The following is a 20,143-nucleotide window of genomic DNA, read 5'->3' on the forward strand; positions in this document are numbered from 1 at the left end:
TGACGATGACTTGGATTTGAGGCCAAAATCACATGGATTGGCTCAGCACTCTGGAGGTGGGACTTTGGGGGACGACTGCAAGAGGGGCTGCAGGGACACTCCTAGGAAGATAAAGTGCTTTTTTTTGGCTTCTACAGGGAAATCATGCATGCAGCCCACGTGGAGCCTCCTTGAGAGACCTGCATGTGAAATGATCTGTATCCTATGCCCACCGTTCAGTGCTGCGAGATTTCACCCACGGATACCTTAGAGACGACACTTCCGAATCTCATCAAAAAAATCTCCCAGGGGGCGGAAAAGGAATTGAAATCCCATTTATGATCACAGCTGGATTTCTGCTTCACGTACCTCCTGAGAACGGTCCTGGAGCTTTCCCCGCATAGCGTCTTTCTCTCTCTGCAGCTGCCTGATTTCATCCTCGTGTTTCTTTTTTAACTCCTCGAACTGCGCCTGAGCCTCCTGAAATTGGAAAAAGAAGGGGTCGTCATGGGGGAATAAGACTCGGTCCCACAGCAGGGGTCCCCACCAATTAGATCTTCTGTGGCAAATCCTAACCCTGGGGTGTCCAACCCATTTGTTATGAGGGCCGGATCGGACAAAAATGAGACCTTGTCAGGCCAGGACATATGCGTCATAAAGTGTAATGCCAGGAAGAATCACAGAGTTGGAAGAGACCTCCAGGGTCATCTAGTCCAACCCCCTGCACAATGCAGGAAACTCACAAGCACCTCCCCCTAAATGCACAGGATCCTCATTGCTGTCCGCTGGCCATCTAGCCTCTGTTGAAAAACCTCCAAGAAAGGAGAGCCCACCACCTCCCGAGGAAGCCAGTTCCACTGAGGAACCGTTCAAACTGTCAGGAAGTTCTTCCTAATGTTGAGCCGGAAACTCTTCTTTGGTGCTAAAGACTGTAAGCTCTTGGAGGAGTGGCTATGTTGGGGGGGGATGTAGCCTAATATGCAAAGCAGTTCCTGCTACAAAAGAAGCCCTGTGTACTTCAAATGAAATGCAGGGACAAGGAGCTGGGTATCTTCTGCAACTCACTCCCCAAGACATAGAATTATAGAGTTGGAAGGGATCTCCAGGGTCATCTAGTCCAACCCCCTGCACAATGCAGGAAACTCACAAACACCTCCCCCTAAATTCACAGGATCCTCATTGCTGTCCGATGGCCATCTAGCCTCTGTTTAGAAACCTCCAAGGAAGGAGAGCCCACCACCTCCCAAGAAAGCCTCTTTCACTGAGGAACCGCTCTAATGGTCAGGAAGTTCTTCCTAATGTTAAGCCGGAAACTCTTTTGATTTAATTTCAACCCATTGGTTCTGGTACGACCTTCCGGGGCCACAGAAAACAATTCCACACCATCCTCTAGATGACAGCCCTTCAAGGACTTGAAGATGGTGATCACATCACCTCTCAGTCGCCTCAGCTAACAGAGATATAACTTTATAAAGGGCATAGACAAATTAAAGATCTTATAAAAACTTAAAATAAAACATGCTTAAAACATTAGCACTCGTTGGTCTTAATGTGCTTTCTTTGTTTCTCTCCCGTGGGATCCAGGGAACTGAGGAAAGGAAGCTTGGGCTCTTTCCTTCTTTCCCCAGGGGACCGGGAGGGGAAGGAGCCTTAGCCAATAGAAGGAAGAGAGGCTTGGCTCAGTAACTCTGCTGTGCGACTGAGAGAGCCTGGCAAAGCAAGCTCTCCCCCCTACTCCCCAAGGGAGGAGCCTCAGCCAATGGAGAAAACAGAGGTTTTGCCCTGTAGCTCCTGTGCAATTGAGCAAGCTATGCAGAAGGAAGCAAGGGAGAAGGAAGCAGACAGCCGGTTGCTCGGGGGCCTGCTAGGAGCCCTCTGGGGGCCTGATTCAGACTCAGGGCCGCATGTTTGTCACCCCCATCGTAAGCCCTGCTGGGCCGTGGAAGATCTGACGGACTCTGCAGATTAAAAGAATTTTGCCACTGCAGTGTTCATTTTGTTCCCTCTCATCTTTCTCTCCCAGGGCATTTTTAAAGTTACCCCTCTCGCCTCCCCGGCGCTTGGGCTTCCTTTCTGTGTGTGGTTTTGCTTCCCGAGGCAGCCGTTTGGTGGCTGTGCCCACCACCCTGGGGCAGAATCCCAAATGTTCCTACAGGCTCAGAAAGGCTGGGGACTCCTGTCCTGCAGGCGCCACGATGGAGAAAGTGTGAATGTTTCAAACACATATGCATGCAAGGGGACAAACAATGAACCAGCCTAGCTAACCAAGTGCGTGCTCAGGGCGGCACAGTGCAGACGCCGCCGATCTATTGCAACGGATCAAGTTGCTCCCCTGTCATCAGCAACGGCACAGATCACTAAGAACATGAGAAGAGGCCTGCTGGATCAGACGAGTGGTCCATCTAGTCCAGCCTCTGTCAAGTGCCTTGCCACTTTTTATTATGCATGAGTCTTACTGTCTGCTCACTGCTGCCGCCCCATGCTTATCTCCTTGTAACAGTTATCCAAATTCCTTACACTGGCTGACGGGGTTGCTAAGGGAGACCAAGGTCGCGCCGCCAGCCCAGAAGCACCTGCGAAAGGGACAGGGATGTTGGGGGGAAGGGATGGTGCTTCCCGCTTTCTTGCTCCCACGTTTTGCTTCCTTCTTTTCTTTAAACTTACAGCGGTTTGAGATAAACTACATAAGGGGGCAGAGAGCCCGCCATTGCCAGTCTTCGCAAAGACCGTCATGCCTGTAATCTGCTGTCGAGAGTCAATAAACAACTATTTATAAAGTGGACCATTTGTGCTCTTTGAACTGTGGGGGTCCCGACAGCCTTCTGTCTCACACAGGGCCAGCCAGTTCCTCTGGACAGCCAACAACAGGGCACAGAGGCTGACACCTTCATAAGAACAACAGAAGAACCCTGCTGAATCAGAGCAGTGGTCTATCTAGTCCAGTGTCCTGTCTAACATAGTGGCCAACCAGTTCCTCTGGACAGCCAACAACAGGGCACAGAGGCTGACGCCTTCATAAGAACATAAGAACCCTGCTGGATCAGAGCAGTGGTCCATCTAGTCCAGTGTCCTGTCTGACATAGTGGCCAACCAGTTCCTCTGGACAGCCAACAACAGGGCACAGAAGCTGAAGCCTTCATAAGAACATCAGAAGAACCCTGCTGGATCAGAGCAGTGGTCAACCAGTTCCTCTGGACAGCCAACAACAGGGCACAGAGGCTGACGCCTTCATAAGAACATAAGAACCCTGCTGGATCAGAACAGTGGTCCATCTAGTCCAGTGTCCTGTCTGACATAGTGGCCAACCAGTTCCTCTGGACAGGCAACAACAGGGCACAGAAGCTGAAGCCTTCATAAGAACATCATAAGAACCCTGCTGGATCAGAGCAGTGGTCCAACCAGTTCCTCTGGACAGGCAACAACAGGGCACAGAAGCTGAAGCCTTCATAAGAACATCATAAGAACCCTACTGGATCAGAGCAGTGGTCCAACCAGTTCCTCTGGACAGCCAACAACAGGGCAAAGTGGTTGAGGCCTTCATAAGAACATCAGAAGAGCCCTGCTTGGTCAGGCCAGTGGTCCATCTAATCCAGCATCCTCTCTCACACAGTGGCCAGTGAATTCCTCTGCAGGGCCAACAACAGGGCATAGAGACCAAGGCCTTCCTTTTATGTTGCCTCCTGGCTCAGGGATTCTCTGAATGCGGAGATTCTTTTTAGTCACCATGACTAGTAGCCACAGTTAACCGCTTGTTTTTGCCTGTTGTCCCCTTCTTCAGCCCGTCGTGCTACTGCCTACTCTTCCCCTGACGGAGATGGGGTCCTTAGGAGGGACAGTATGAATAAAACCTGTCCTTCATTTCTTAAAACTTAAACATGACAAAAAGCTGCTATTGATCCACTTCCACGCCCCCCCCCCAAAAAAAGTGTCACATGAACACATGAAGCTGCCCTTATATTGAAACCAACCATTAGTCCATCAAGGTTAATACTCCCTATTCAGACTCACAGTGGCTCTCCAGGATCTCAGGTCAAGGTCTTTCACATCACCCCCAACCTGGTCCTTTGTTAGGGATTGAATTTGGGATCTTCTGCATGCGAAGCAGAGGATCTAGATGAACCTTAACTCACCCCCACCCCGTGCAGCCTGACACTATGGTTTGAAATGCAGGCCATACACATAGAGAGCCAGTTTGGAGTAAGTGTACGGACTCTTATCTGGGAAAACCGGGTTTGATTCCCCACTCCTCCACTTGCACCTGCTGGAATGGCCTTGGGTCAGCCATGGCTCTCATAGGAGTTGTCCTTGAAAGGGCAGCTGCTGTGAGAGCTCTCTCAGCCCCACCTACCTCACAGGGTGTCTGTTGTGGGGGGAGAAGATAAAGAAGATTGTGAGCTTCTCTGAGACTCTAAGATTCAGAGAGGAAGGAGGGCGGGAGAGCCAGTTTGGTGTAGCGGTTAAGTGTGCGGACTCTTATCTGGGAGAACCGGCTTTGATTCCCCACTCCTCCACTTGCACCTGCTGGAATGGCCTTGGGTCAGCCATGGCTCTCATAGGAGTTGTCCTTGAAAGGGCAGCTGCTGTGAGAGCTCTCTCAGCCCCACCTACCTCACAGGGTGTCTGTTGTGGGGGGAGAAGATAAAGAAGATTGTGAGCTTCTCTGAGACTCTAAGATTCAGAGCGGAAGGAGGGCGGGAGAGACAGTTTGGTGTAGTGGTTAAGTGGGCGGACTCTTATCTGGGAGAACCGGCTTTGATTCCCCACTCCTCCACTTGTACCTGCTGGAATGGCCTTGGGTCAGCCATAGCTCTGGCAGAGGTTGTCCTTGAAAGGGCAGCTGCTGTGAGAGCCCTCTCCAGCCCCACCCACCTCACAGGGTGTCTGTTGTGGGGGAGAAAGGGAAAGGAGATTGTAGGCCGCTCTGAGACTCTGTTCTTGAAAGGGCAGCTGCTGTGAGAGCCCTCTCCAGCCCCACCCACCTCACAGGGTGTCTGTTGTGGGGGAGGAAGGGAAAGGAGATTGTAGGCTCTGAGACTCTGTCCTTAAAAGGGCAGTTGCTGTGAGAGCTCTCTCAGTCCCACATACCTCACAAAGTGTCTGTTGTTGGGGAGGGGGGGGGAAGATATAGGAGATTGTGACTGCTCTGAGATTCAGAGTATAGGGCGGGATATAACTCCAATATCTTCTTGTTCTTCTTTGGAGGGTGGGCAGGTTGTGTTTCAGGAGGAGCTGTGTTCTTTTGAAGGGATTTCTTACCAAAATGGTTGAAGTGCTTTTGAAAAGAAAAGCACATTTCCTTGTTTTCATTTTCTACAGCAGTTACTGCAGGCATAGTTAAAAAGGCTTCGCTATTAATTTTTAATTATGAGAACAGTGACATCCCTTCTTTCCATTAAAAAGTTTCTCATAGTATTGCAATCAAAGCCCAATTTCTTGGGGAAGACAGCCTCCAGTGTCTCCTTTTGCCGGCACTAATAAGGCCAGCATTGTTAAAATCAAAGGAACGGACTAGCAGCACCTTTTGCTCAGTGACATAACAGGGAAAACTTCCATCTTCAGTATACAACAGAATGACAGCAAAGCCTGAGGCTTTGAGGCTTTATATCGCAGTCAAAAGGTATCATCATTATATATAACTAGAAGTAAGGCCCATTGGGAAGAAAAATACAACGGGCTCTAGAAGGAGGCTCTGGGTGAGTGCCCCCCCACCCTGAATGTCTTCCCACCCACCCAAGTGAAGGCATTGACTCCTCCCACCTCAAGGGAAGCTGATCTCTGCCATCCGGAGAGCAGTTTCTGAGTGATCGCCAGTCTCACCATGAGACTGGCAACTGTGGTTCCTTAGGAGGAAATAGCATTGTACTTGTCTGAGGTCCCACCCCTCCCCAGACCCTACCGTTTCCAGGCCCCACCCCATAAATCTCTGGGAATTTCGAGTTGGCAACCCTATCTCCTTCCCTTTATCTGCCCTTCTGACTTCAGCTTTCCATCACCTCCCCCTCCCTGCAGCCTCTACATAGGAAAAGGACAATCTTTCTCCACAGTGGTGGTGGTGGGGACAAAGCAGCTTACATCATTATCCTTTCCCCATTTTTCTCTCCCCCTGTGAGGCAAGTTAGGCTGAAAGTCTGACATCTAAATCAGAGTGTCAAATGTGCGGCCCATGAGCCGAATCAGGCCCCCAGAGGGCTCCTATAAGGCCTGCAAGCAAGTCAGCTTCCTTCTCCCTTTCTCTTGGTTCTTTCTGTGTCATAGTTTGCTTTGCCAGGATTTCTCAGTTGTGCAGAAGCTACAGAGCAAAGCCTCTATTTTCCCCATTGGCTGAGGCTCCTCTCTTGGGGAGAAAAGTTGGGGGGAGGGATAGCTTGCTTTGATACTGACCAGTGACCACAATGCTGCAAGAGTGCTAATACCTTAAAAATGCTTTATTTTCGTTTTTAAAAAATCTTTAATTGTGTCCTTTATAAAGTTTATATCTCTGCTACCTGGCATTACATTTTATGACACGCATGGCCCGGCCCGACAAGGTCCCATTTATGTCAGATCTGGCCCTCATAACAAATGAGTTTGACACCCCTGATCTAAATAGTCTGCAAAGGAATCTGTTTAAATCCAAAAGCATGATTAGAAGTTTGGGGATCATATAATGCTTTAAATTATACAAGAAACGTAAACTAGTATCAAATTTTGATGACAAGAGAAGGAAAAGGAAAGGTTCCCTGTGCAAGCACCAGTCGTTTCTGACTCTGGGGTGACGTTGCTTTCACAACGTTTTCACGGCAGACTTTTTACGGGGTGGTTTGCCATTGCCTTCCCCATTCTTTAACACTTTCCTCCCAGCAAGCTGGGGACTCATTTTACCGACCTCAGAAGGATGGAAGGCTGAGTCAACCTTGGACCGGCTACTTGAATCCAGCTTCTGCCAGAATCGAACTCAGGTCATGAGCAGAGAGTTCAGACCACAGTACTGCAATACTGCTGCTTTACCACTCTGCGCCAACAACAGAAGCAACCTTTAAAACATTTGGAGCATTTTAGCATAAATTTTGCACAGTGACAAATAAACATGACACTATCTTTACTATGTTGTACTTGAGCTTTTTACAGCAGATCTGGAATTATTAAACTTGTATGACAAACCATAGATCTTACTTCTCCCAGTTGTAATCTGGCAGATACAGTCTCCTTTCCACCATCTAATAAGCACCCCGTGCTCCCTTTCTGTCTTTTCCTAATCTGTTTTACGTGCTTCCTTTTCAGAATATCTTTTTTTAAGACATCCTGAGTCTTTAGCGTCTGTCTCAAACAGAACAAAGTTGCCCCACTAGCTCCAGAATACATCTGGCTTTTAACTTACAAAAGCAACCAATCCCTAAAAAAGACACATCATCAAACATAAAGAGGAGCCATGTTGGATCAGACCAATGGTCCATCCAGTCCAACGTTCTGTGTCACATAAGAACATAAGAAAAGCCATGTTGGATCAGACCATTGGTCCATCCAGTCCAACATTCTGTGTCACATAAGAACATAAGAAAAGCCATGTTGGATCAGACCAGTGGTCCATCCAGTCCAACGCTCTGTGTCACATAAGAACATAAGAAAAGCCATGTTGGATCAGGCCAATGGTCCATCCAGTCCAACACTATGTGTCACATAAGAACATAAGAGAAGCCATGTTGGATCAGGCCAATGGCCCATCCAGTCCAACGTTCTGTGTCACATAAGAGAAGCCATGTTGGATCAGGCCAATGGCCCATCCAGTCCAACGCCCTGTGTCACATAAGAACATAAGAAGCCATGTTGGATCAGACCAATGGCCCATCCAGTCCAACATTCTTTGTCACACAGTGGCTACAACTCAGGTGCCATCAGGAGGTCCACCAGCAGAGCCGGAACTCCAGAAGCCCACCCGCTATTCCCCTACCACCACCAAGCACAAAGAATTCAGAGCATAACTCCCCTAGAGACAGTGTCCCATTTATACCTTGTGGCTAATAAGGAGTCATGGACTTGTGCTCCGTTCGTTTATGATGACACGGAAATTCTGCCTTTCCCATCTACAGAAATTGCAAATTTGGAGTCCTCTGTTTTCCACTACAATTCAGTCTCCTACACTGTATCCCACTGGAACGAAATGTGTTAGATCCAGACAGCTTTTCTGTTCAATCCTGCCCAATTCATCTCTTTACTATATGTAGGCTCATGTAGGTCCTATGATCCCCAGCCCAGCATAGCCTTTTTGGTGGCTGAACCCTTTCTTACCAACAGGAAAACCGGCTAGATTCAACCCATCGGCTCGGATCCAGCAATGTGGAGCAAAAACACAGACTTAGTGCAGTTCTGCTTGCGCAAGAAGCGCTTTCTCTTCTATATCTATCTTGCCTCAAAACTGGTTGCCCGAGATCTTGTGTCAGCAGAAACGCAAGAGTCACTTAGGATAAACGACTACTGTGGTCTTCTACTCGCATTTTCTCTTGTGCAAGAGCACTGACAGAGATTGTGTGCTGGATCCAGCCCGCTGTCCACATTCCACCTTATAATATATACTTTCCCATATTTCTACATCTTTATCATTGGCATTTCCCTGAAGGCATATACCATCCACCAACTCCCACATGTGTTGCAGTGGGAAAGCAGCGCTCTTCTCCTACATAGTCCTTGGTAGGTAAAGCGCACGGAGGGTTCCTCTCCAAACCAAAGATTATAAACTCTTCATCTCCAAGCACAATCTGCTTCCTCTTCTGTTCTCCTGCCAGCCGCAGCCCAGCAGTTCAAAATGAGGAGGTACGTAGACAGACATAAGAACTTTATAAGAAGAGCCCTGCTGGATCAGACCAATAGTCTGTCTAGTCCAGCCTCCTGTCTCATGCAATGGCTGACCGGTTCCTCTGGAAAGCCTACAACAGAGCACAGAGGCTGAGGCCTTCCCCTGAGGTTGCCTCCCAGCTCTGGGATTCATACTGCCTCCGAATGTAGAGGTTCCCCTCAGTCACCAGGGCTAGTCCTCCGTGAATCTATCTAACCCCCTTTTCAAGCTCTTTATTCCTGTGGCCATCACAACATCCTATGGCAGCAAATCCCACATTTTCATCACTCTCTGTGACTTCCCTGGTAGCTTCCCATCCAAGTGCTAACCAGGACTGCCCCTGCTTAGTTTCTGAGACCTGATGATGATGATATTGGATTTATATCCCGCCCTCCACTCCGAAGAGTCTCAGAACGGCTCACAGTCTCCTTTATCTTCCTCCCCCACAACAGACACCCTGTGAGGTAGATGAAGATATTAGATTTATATCCCACCCTCCACTCTGAATTTCAGAGTCTCAGAGCGCCTCACAGTCTCCTTTACCTTCGTCCCCCACAACAGACACCCTGTGAGGTAGATGAAGATATTGGATTTATATCTCGCCCTCCACTCCGAAGAGTCTGAGAGTGGCTCACAATCTCCTTTACCTTCCTCCCCCACAACAGACACCCTGTGAGGTAGATGAAGATATTGGATTTATATCCCGTCCTCCACTCCGAAGAGTCTCAGAGCGGCTCACAATCTCCTTTACCTTCCTCCCCCACAACAGACACCCTGTGAGGTAGATGAAGATATTGGATTTATATCCCACCCTCCACTCTGAATTTCAGAGTGGCTCACAATCTCCTTTACCTTCCTCCCCCACTACAGACACCCTGTGAGATAGATGAAGATATTGGATTTATATCCCGCCCTCCACTCTGAAGGGTCTCAGAGCGCCTCACCGTCTCCTTTACCTTCCTCCCCCACAACAGACACTTTGTGAGGTAGATGAAGATATTGGATTTATATCTCGCCCTCCACTCCGAAGAGTCTCAGAGCGGCTCACAATCTCCTTTACCTTCCTCCCCCACAACAGACACCCTGTGAGGTAGATGAAGATATTGGATTTATATCCCGCCCTCCACTCCGAAGAGTCAGAGCAGCTCACAATCTCTTTTATCTTCCTCCCCCACAACAGACACCCTGTGAGGTGGGTGGGGCTGAGAGGGCTCTCACAGCAGCTGCCCTTTCAAGGACAACTCCTACGAGAGCTATGGCTAACCCAAGGCCATTCCAGCAGCTGCAAGTGGAGGAGTGGGGAATCAAACCCAGTTCTCCCAGATAAGAGTTTGCGCACTTAACCACTACACCAAACTGGCTCTCTTGAGATGGGGCTTCAAATCTGGATCAGTCCCAAAGACGAGACCAGCGAAATGAATAAATAAGATGAGTTGCCAACTGGGAAATCATATCCGGGGTGGAATTCTAGCAGGTGCTCCTTTGCATATTAGGCCACACCCCCTGATGTAGCCAGTCCTCCAAGAGCTTACAAGGCTCTTTTTTGTAAGCTCTTGGAGGATTGGCTACATCAGGGGTGTGTGGCCTAATATGCAAAGGAGCTCCTGCTAGAATTCCACCCTCGGTCACATCACTCCAACTCAAGCTTTAAGAAACAAAGGCAAACCACCCGTCAGAATCAGCGTTCCCCATCCCGTCATTCTTTGGGGCAACTGCACATCTGTCAAGAGCCAGGGCTTTTTTTTCCCCCTGCCGGAGCAGAGCTCCACCTGATCCGGCCACGGCTCCGGCTGGCCCAACCCTCCAGTGCGGCATCCAGGTACTCCCAGACCTGGCCGGGTGGCCTAATAGGCCCAGGAGCTCCTGCTGGGCTTTTTCTACAAAAAACTCAGGGCGCTGTCACCAGCTGGGCAGCCAGGCAAGAGATATGCCAGGAAACTACAGCTAGTGCAGAACTCAGCGGCCAGGCTGTTATTTGGGCTCCCCAGGTGGGAGCACAGACAGCTGCGGGAGCTGCACTGGCTGCCAACAGTATACCGGATTCGCTACAAGGTGCTGGTTGTTACCTTTAAAGCCCTATACGGCCGAGGACTTGACCTTAGGGACCGTCCCTCCCCACACGTTCCCCAGAGGGTATGTAGATCCGGAACAAAATCAATTAGTGATCCCCGGGCCGAGGGAAGCAAGATTGACATCTGCCAGAGCGGGGGTGGCCGAACTTGCTGAACATAAGAGCCACACAGAATCAGCGTCAGATGTTTGAGAGCTTCATGACAGGAAGGAAGGAAGGCAGGCAAAATGGAAAAAAAGCAAACAGATAGGGGGTGGGAGGGAGAGGTGGAAAGAAAGCAACTTGAAATACATTCTCCAAGCTGCAGGCTGGCTTGGCTTGGAGAAGGGATTTAAAGAGACAAATGCCTTCTCTAAGCCAGCCTGGTGGGGCGGTGGGGGCTTTGAGAGTCACACGATATGTGTGAAGGAGCCACATGTGGCTCCCGAGCTGCAGATTGGCCACCCCTGGGCCAGAGACAGGGCCTTCTCGATCGCTGCCCCCTATTGGTGCAACCAGCTGCCGGAGGAAGTTAGGGCCTTGCGGGACCTCGCCCACTTCTGCAAGGCCTGCAAGACCGGCTGGCCTTCAACTGATTAAGAAATACTGAACGCCATCAGAAATGAAATCACATCAAATGATATTAGCACGGACTGTTTTAATGTTTTAATTTAATTCTAATGATGATGTAATTATGTGTTAAGATGTTACTGTGACTTTCCTGGTCGTGTGAGCCGCCCTGAGCCTGCCACGGTGGGGAGGGCGGGATATAAATCTAATAAACCATAAACCAGGAAAAGAGGAAATATGTCAAGGGTAAGTTCACCTTCCCCTGCCTCAGAAGCTTTCTATCTAATAAGAAGACATCAGCTTAGCTCATTTCGGAGGGGGAAAGGAAAACGAAGCCATAAAATCCTTGATGTGATTTAAAGCCCCTCGTCAACTGAGAATAAGTTGAATGACGTCACCCTGGCCAAAGAGATTTAAAGGAAGGAATGAATCATGGTGCCTATTAATAGAACAAGCTCACCTTCTGCATTTTTTCCCTGTTGGCATCGACAGCGCCTTGGGCAGCTTGGAGTTCGAGAGCGTGCTTCCTGACCAGATCGTCCAGGCCTTTCTCCAGCTGCTCTTTCGAAAGCATCTTCTCCTCATCCGATTCATGCTGGACTTTGCAAAGCCCTTCCCTGTGCTGCTCTATAAGCGCTTCCGCTTCCGCACTGGGCTACGAGACACAATCCAGATACGACAGCTGATCAAAACAGCCCCACGTTGCAGTGCAGCAAAAGGGTGAACAAAAATGCCGTAGCTCTCAGAGACGTGGAGGGAAGGCAGCTTGGTCTAGCCTGATCCTGTCAGATCTCAGCAGCTAAGCGGAGCGTGTATTTGGAAGGGAGACCACCAAGGAAGGCTCTGCAGAGGAAGGCAATGGCCAAGCACCTTTGCTTCTCAACTGCCTTGAGAGCCCCTTTCTGGGGTCCCCATGAGCTGACACTTTACACATCCACACATCAGCTTATTGGAGGGAAGACTGGCTGCCATTTAATGAGTCAGATCATCAGTCCATCAAGGTCAGTCTTGTCTGCTTAGGCTGGCAGCCGCTCTCCAGCAACTCGCTTAATATAAGAGCCATATGGAATAAATGGAAATGTCAGATGTCTGAGAGCTGAAAGACATGAATACCAGATGTTTGAGAGGAGGGAGGGAGGAAGGTGGCAGAGGGAGGGAGAGATAGAAAGAAAGCAATTTAAAATGCATTCTCCAAGCCACTGATTTAAAGAGACAAAAGCCTTCTCCAAGCTGGCCAATGGGACAGTGGGGGCTTCAAGAGCCACACAATTTGTGTGAAAGAGCCACGTGTGGCTCCTGAGCTGCAGTTTGGCCACCCCTGCTCCAGGTTCTCAGGCGGAGGTCTTTCCCATCACCAGCTGCCTGGACCTTTAACTGGAGATGTCAGGGATTGAACTTGGGACCTTCTTATGCAAAGCACTGAGCCATGGCCCCCCTCTACAAATGAATCAGAGCCAGTTCTCATGGTATGAAGTCACCCACCTTGTCCCCAAGGGCTTGTCACTCAGATGCCTTCTAAGGTCCATGCTCAGAACTTAATCCCGAGGAACGCAGGGCCCAATTTCAACTGGGACCACAGTGCATGGCCAAAGGAGTAGGAGTGTAGTGGAGTGTAGTAAGAGCCAGTTTGGTGTAGTGGTTAAGTGTGCGGACTCTTATCTGGGAGAACCGGGCTTGATTCCCCACTCCTCCACTTGCACCGGCTAGCATGGCCTTGGGTCAGCCATAGCTCTGGCAGAGGTTGTCCTTGAAAGGGCAGCTGCTGTGAGAGCCCTCTCCAGCCCCACCCACCTCACAGGGTGTCTGTTGTGGGGGAGGAAGGTAAAGGAGATTGTGAGCCGCTCTGAGACTCTTCGGAGTGGAGGGCGGGATATAAATCCAATATCTTCATCTACCTCACAGGGTGTCTGTTGTGGGGGAGGAAGGTAAAGGAGATTGTGAGCCGCTCTGAGACTCTTCGGAGTGGAGGGCGGGATATAAATCCAATATCTTCATCTACCTCACAGGGTGTCTGTTGTGGGGGAGGAAGGTAAAGGAGATTGTGAGCCGCTCTCAGACTCTTCGGAGTGGAGGGCGGGATAGAAATCCAATATCTTCATCTACCTCACAGGGTGTCTGTTGTGGGGGAGGAAGGTAAAGGAGATTGTGAGCCCCTCTGAGACTCTTCGGAGTGGAGGGCGGGATATAAATCCAATATCTTCATCTACCTCACAGGGTGTCTATTGTGGGGGAGGAAAGGAAAGGAGATTGTGAGCCGTTCTGAGACTCTTCAGAGTGGAGGGCGGGATATAAATCCAGTATTTCATCTACCTCACAGGGTGTCTGTTGTGGGGGAGGAAGGGAAAGGAGATTGTGAGCCCCTCTGAGACTCTTCGGAGTGGAGGGCGGGATATAAATCCAATATCTTCATCTACCTCACAGGGTGTCTGTTGTGGAGGAGGAAGGCAAAGGAGATTGTGAGCTGCTCTGAGACTCTGATTCAGAGAAGGGCAGGGTATAAATCTACAGTCTTCTTCTTCAGCCTCCCGTCCCTAAATGCAATTTCCCCCAATTTGAAGCAGCTCCTGCAGCAGCTGCTTGCTCTGATGGGCCAAACAGTCACTCCCTGGGTCTGTTGCAGGCCAAAACAAACAGGAAGACGACAATTCCCTCTTTACGCCTGCTGAGGTCCTGCACATCCAGGAATTAAATCCTGAGCAAAGAACTCCCAGACCACATTTACTGCCCGGGACTCAAGGACTTTGCAACATGTGAATCGGCTCTCAGGGCCTGGCCGCTATGCGTTTTGTTCCAGCGGGCTCTCACGTCCAGTCGGGAGGGAAGGAATGCTTGTGCACCTGCGGGTCTTTGCCTCCAGGGCTCCTCTTGGAGGATGAGACTTGCTGGAAGTGCAGGATCCGGCTTTTCAGATCTCCCACTTCATCCCGGCCTTGGCTTTGGGAATCCAGGACCTTTTCCATGGCCTCTGAAAATTTCACAAAACACACATTACACATCATAGAATCACGGAGTTGGAAGGGACCTCCAGGGTCATCTAATCCAACCCCCTGCACAATGCAGGAAACTCACAAACACCTCCCCCTAAATTTACAGGATCTTCATCGCAGTCAGATGGCCATCCAGCCAGTTTGGTGTAGTGGTTAAGTGTGCGGACTCTTATCTGGGAGAACCAGGTTTGATTCCCCACTCCTCCACCTGCACCTGCTAGCATGGCCTTTTCCAGGACCTTTTCCATGGCCTCTGCAAATTTCACAAAACACACATTACACATCATAGAATCATAGAGTTGGAAGGGACCTCCAGGGTCATCTAATCCAACCCCCTGCACAATGCAGGAAACTCATAAACCCCTCCCCCTAAATTTACAGGATCTTCGCAGTCAGATGGCCATCCAGCCAGTTTGGTGTAGTGGTTAAGTGTACGGACTCTTATCTGGGAGAACCGGGTTTGATTCCCCACTCCTCCACCTGCACCTGCTAGCATGGCCTTGGGTCAGCCATAGCTCTGGCAGAGGTTGTCCTTGAAAGGGCAGCTGCTGTGAGAGTCCTCTTCAGCCCCACCTACCTCACAGGGTGTCTGTTGTGGGGGAGGAAGGGAAAGGAGATTGTGAGCCGCTCTGAGACTCTTCGGAGAGGAGGGCGGGATATAAATCCAACATCTTCTTCTTCTCTTTAAAAACCTCCAGGGTAGGAGAGGCCACCACCTCCCGAGGAAGCCTGTTCCACTGAGGAACCGCTCTAACCCTCAGGAAGTTCTTCCTAATGTTGAGCCAGAAACTCTTCTGATTTAATGTCATCCCATTGGTTCTGGTCTGACCTTCTGGGGCCACAGAAAACAATTCCATACCATCCTCTATAATATGACAGCCCTTCAAGTCCCTGAAGATGGTGATCCTCTCACCTCTCAGCTGCCTCCTCTCCAGGCTAAACATGCCCAGCTCCTTCAGCCTTTCCTCATAGGGCTTGGTCTCCAGACCCCTCACCATCTTTATCATTTCTCATATATTTGATTAACATAATAAATTACTCAATAATGCCCATGTCTTGAATTTTAATGGCGTATTTCAGGTGGCCCGGGTACCACACAGAAACCACCACAGGCCAGGGCTGGAATACAAATCTGCTTTGTCAATAATGGCACCTCCATCCAGTTCGGAGCTTTCCCTCGACGCCAGAGGCTCCAGCAGATCTGCAGGCGCCAACCCATGTGTTCAACAGCCCTGTAAGACAGGCCATTGGGATTTCTCCCCCACCATACAAGGAGACCGACGCTGACTTGCGTAAAGCCACTTAACGAGCTTATGATTAAGGGACAATGTCTATCTGTTTCTCTCACTTTGTCCCACCCTTCCTCCATGAGGGTCACATGGGTCATCCTTTTGCCACCATTTGTCCTGAGAACCACTTTGGTGTAGTGGTTAAGTGCACAGACTCTTCTGGGAGAACCAGGTTTGATTCCCCACTCCTCCACATGCAGATGCTGGAGTGGCCTTGGGTCAGCCATAGCTCTCTTATCTGGGAGAACCGTGTTTGATTCCCCACTCCTCCACTTGCACCTGCTGGAATGGCCTTGGGTCAGTCAGAGCTCTCTTACCTGGGAGAACCGGGTTTGATTCCCCATTCCTCCACTTGCACCTGCTGGAATGGCCTTGGGTCAGTCAGAGCTCTCTTATCTGGGAGAACCGGGTTTGATTCCCCACTCCTTCACTTGCACCAGCTAGAATGGCCTTGGGTCAGCCATAGCTCTCTTGGGAGAACCAGGTTTGATTCCCCAGTCCTCCAGATGCAACTGCTGGAATGGCCTTGGGTCAGCCATAGCTCTCTTATCTGGGAGAACCGTGTTTGATTCCCCACTCCTCCACTTGCACCTGCTGGAATGGCCTTAGGTCAGTCAGAGCTCTCTTATCTGGGAGAACCGGGTTTGATTCCCCACTCCTTCACTTGCACCAGCTAGAATGGCCTTGGGTCAGCCATAGCTCTCTTCTCTGGGAGAACCAGGTTTGATTCCCCACTCCTTCACATGCAACTGCTGGAATGGCCTTGGGTCAGCCAGAGCTCTCTTATCTGGGAGAACCATGTTTGATTCCCCACTCCTCCACTTGCACCTGCTGGAATGGCCTTGGGTCAGCCATAGCTCTCTTATCTGGGAGAACCAGGTTTGATTCCCCACTTCTCCATGTGCAACTGCTGGAGTGGCCTTGGGTCAGCCATAGCTCTCGCAGGGCTCGTCCTTGAAAGGGCAGCTTCTGGGAGAGCTCCCTCAGCCCCACCTAACCTCACAGGGTGTCTGTTGTGGAGAGGAGGGGAAGGTAGAGATTGTGACCACTCTGCGATTCAGAGTATAGGGTGGGATATAAATCCAATATCATCATCTTCTTCTGAACCCCCCCCCCCCCCCACACACACACATACACACACTGCGAGTCAGGCTGAGAAAGAGGGACGGGCCTCAAGTCACCTGGTGAGCTTCATGGCTGAGTTGGAGCTTGAGCCTGGGTCTCAGGGCCAGCCCTGTCACTAGGCAATCGCCTAGGGCGCCGGCCTTCTGGGGGTGACGAATTGGGTGCCCCCCATATGACTCGCTGATGTTATCAGTGCGGAGGGGAGCATGCCAGAAATTAGCCTTGCCTAGGGTGCCAGACAGTGTCAGACATTGTAACTCACATATAGCTAGACCATGAGTAGATGTATTTCCTTGTCCTAACCAACGCCATTTTGTATGCTATTACTAACCCTGGGAATAAAGATTTGCACTTCAAACAGAAGGGGACAGTTGCTAACCGCAAGGAGAGGAATTCTTCGCTTGGCGCTAACAAATGCCTGGAGCCTTTGAAGCTGGCATGCTCCAAGGTAACCAGCGGGGTTCCCTCCTTGGGAAAGAGATAAGGGAGTCTGGGAACAGACAACTGTCTCTCAGAGTGTGAAAATGGTTTTATTGTTTTGCTTTCATGTACTCTACAAAACGCCAGGCAAAGCCTTGGAATGTATCAAGCTCAATCTGCTTCTATCCCAGACCACCAGTTCTCAATAAATGAATTAATTTTTGAAACAAAATGATTCGTTTTCATTTGGGGTTCCAAAGTCTGACAGACAGTCTAGGGCAGTGGTGTCGAACCCATTTGTTATGAGGGTCGAATATGACATAAATGAGACTTTGTCAGGCCAAGCCATGTCGGGTTGAGCCGGGCCGTGTGTGTACCTATTTAAGATTAGGTAGCGGAGATATAAACTTTATAAAGGACACAAAGCGACACAGATTTTAAAAAAAAAAAAAACACACCTTAAAATATCCTTATAAGGTTAGTTGGTCTTAAACATCGTTATAACGTTAGTTGGTCTTAAAGGTGCCTTCACTGTATTTCTCCCAGGGGATCCAGAGAACTGGGCAAAGGAAGCTCTGCTTTTTCCTTCCCCAGGAATGAGAGGGAGGAACCTCAGCCAATAGAAAGAAGAGAGACTTGGCTTAGTAGCTCTGCTGTGCAATTGAGAAAGCCTGGCAAAGCAAGCTCTCCCACCCACCCCCTTCCTCCCCCAAGGGAGGTGCCCCAGCCAATGGAGAAAATAGGGGGTTTGCTCTGTAGCTCCTGCGGGATTGAGCAAGCCCTGCAAAGCAAGCTGTTCTGCAGAAGGAAGCAAGAGAGTGAGAGAAGGAAGCAGATGACAGCCAGTTGCTTGGGGGTCTGACAGGAGTCCTCCGAGGGCCTGATTTGGCTCCTGGGCCACATGTTTGACACCCCTGGTCTAGGGCCAGCCCTGCTAGGTTTCCATCTCCCTTTTCTGGCAATCTGTGTTGGTACTTCAGAGAGGACCTGGGGACTTCCCAGCTCACCAACAGAATGCGCTCCCAGCCTTCCAGAACTACACTCTTTGACGTACCCGTTTTCTGCAGAATTTCGTTCTCCTGCATCAGGAGTCTTTCTTTGGCTGTCGTCAGCTCCTCCTCCAGTGTTTTCATGGCCCTCTTGGACTCCGTGGTCACGTGCCGGGCTTCCATGAGCTGCTGTTCCAAGTCCTGCAAGCACATGTTATGTCAAGCGCTTTTGGAATTTCATGGCACTTGCGGTGGGAAAATTCTCCCCACGAGATCAATTTCATTTTCGAAAGCAGTGGCACCCAGACAACACAATCCCTGGACCGAACAGCATCAACTACACCATCTCAGACTCATTCACTCGCTAGAACAAAATAGGAGTCAATCGCACCTTTAAGACCAACAGTTTTATTCAGAACGTAAGCTTTCGTGTGCATGCACACTTCTTCAGACGAGGAATGAGGTACAGTAAGCAGAGCCACACATAGCTGGTGGGGTTTGGAATGCCAAGTGGTACAAAGTTAAAAACCAATAGCAGAAGAGTAAAATTAACCAATTCAGAAAACTTTTGATCTGGGTTGCGTTAGTAAAACAGTAACATGCCAGAATGTGAGAATGCCTGTTAATTATTCTATTGCTAATAAACCTGGGTCAAAAAAGAAGAAGAAGAAGAAGAAGAAGAAGAAGAAGAAGAAGAAGAAGAAGAAGAAGAAGAATTGCAGATTTTTACCCCGCCCTTCTCTCTGAATCAGAGACTCAGAGCGGCTTACAATCTCCTGTATCTTCTCCCCCCCACAACAGTCACCCTGTGAGGTGGGTGGGGCTGATAGGGCTCCCACAGCAGCTGCCCTTTCAAGGACAACTCTGCCAGAGCTATGGCTGACCCAAGGCCATGCCAGCAGGTGCAAGTGGAGGAGTGGGGAATCAAACCCGGTTCTTCCAGATAAGAGTCCACACACTTAACCACTACACCAAACTGGCATTTCTTTCCCACGCTAATGCAACCCAGATCAAAGGTTTTCTGAATTTGTTAATTTTACTATTCTGCTATTGGATTTTAACTCTGTACCACTTGGCATTCCAAACCACACCAGCTATATGCGGTTCTGCTTACTGTACCTCATTCCTTGTCTGAAGAAGTGTGCATGCACACGAAAGCTTACGTTAAGTTGGTCTTAAAGCTGCAATTGACTCCTATTTTGTTCTACTACTTCAGGCCAACACGGCTGCCTATTTGGATCATTCACTTGCTGGTCTTCTAACACTCTATAAATGCCAACAATGCCCTTCAGTTCTCTATGCAGGGCAAACCCTGCGCCAAAGGATACATGGACACAATCTGACATCAGGAATCTCAAAACGGAGAAACCTGTAGGAGAACAATCCAGCCTTTCAGGACACCCTGCACAAGCAGTGTAATATTGCATCAACCACCAGGGGGAGCAAATTATTCCTGTTCCTTCCCCCTGAGGAAATGAGGATGCAGAAAAGCCCGTTATGCTGTTAATCCTTAATTACGACAAACCTGAATGCTAGGTGCGTTTTATTTTGGGAAGGCCCTATTAGGCCTCCAGCAGCCTAGTAAGCAAAAGTGAGGTCAGAATTACTGTCTTCCCAGATACTTAATTACACCAGCTTTATAATTGGCAATAATTCATAATTTACACCAGTTATATGCTTTAGTTTGCTTCAAGACCAAGAAAAAGGAAAACCCACCGATAAAACTGGCTGTCTTATCTTTGACCTTCAATACATACATATCATAACTTTGCCGTAAGAATTAATTAATGAGCAGAATTATCTGTCACTGGATAGTACGTGTTAAAGCCACTTATCCTCCATATCCTTCTAGGAGAATAAAATCTCACAGGGCTGAAGAAACCCCCAGCCAAGTCGACCATGTGCAAAACAAGATTTTCACGAGA

At 49.4% G+C, this 20,143-nt stretch overlaps 1 protein-coding gene across 1 annotated transcript in view; it reads right to left on the minus strand.

Moving 5' to 3' along the window:
- FAM184B (family with sequence similarity 184 member B) overlaps positions 1-20,143 on the minus strand; it is a 123,562-nt gene that overhangs the window by 57,274 nt on the left and 46,145 nt on the right. Inside the window, exons 3-5 of the mRNA XM_060247277.1 lie at positions 18,284-18,419; positions 14,246-14,373; positions 349-459 (exon numbers count right to left, since the gene is read on the minus strand). Of these exons, the coding sequence (XP_060103260.1) occupies positions 349-459; positions 14,246-14,373; positions 18,284-18,419 (375 nt within the window). The remainder of the gene's footprint in view (positions 1-348; positions 460-14,245; positions 14,374-18,283; positions 18,420-20,143) is intronic.

This window comes from Heteronotia binoei, chromosome 9, assembly GCF_032191835.1.
Source record: "Heteronotia binoei isolate CCM8104 ecotype False Entrance Well chromosome 9, APGP_CSIRO_Hbin_v1, whole genome shotgun sequence".
Taxonomy (NCBI): Eukaryota; Metazoa; Chordata; class Lepidosauria; order Squamata; family Gekkonidae; genus Heteronotia; species Heteronotia binoei.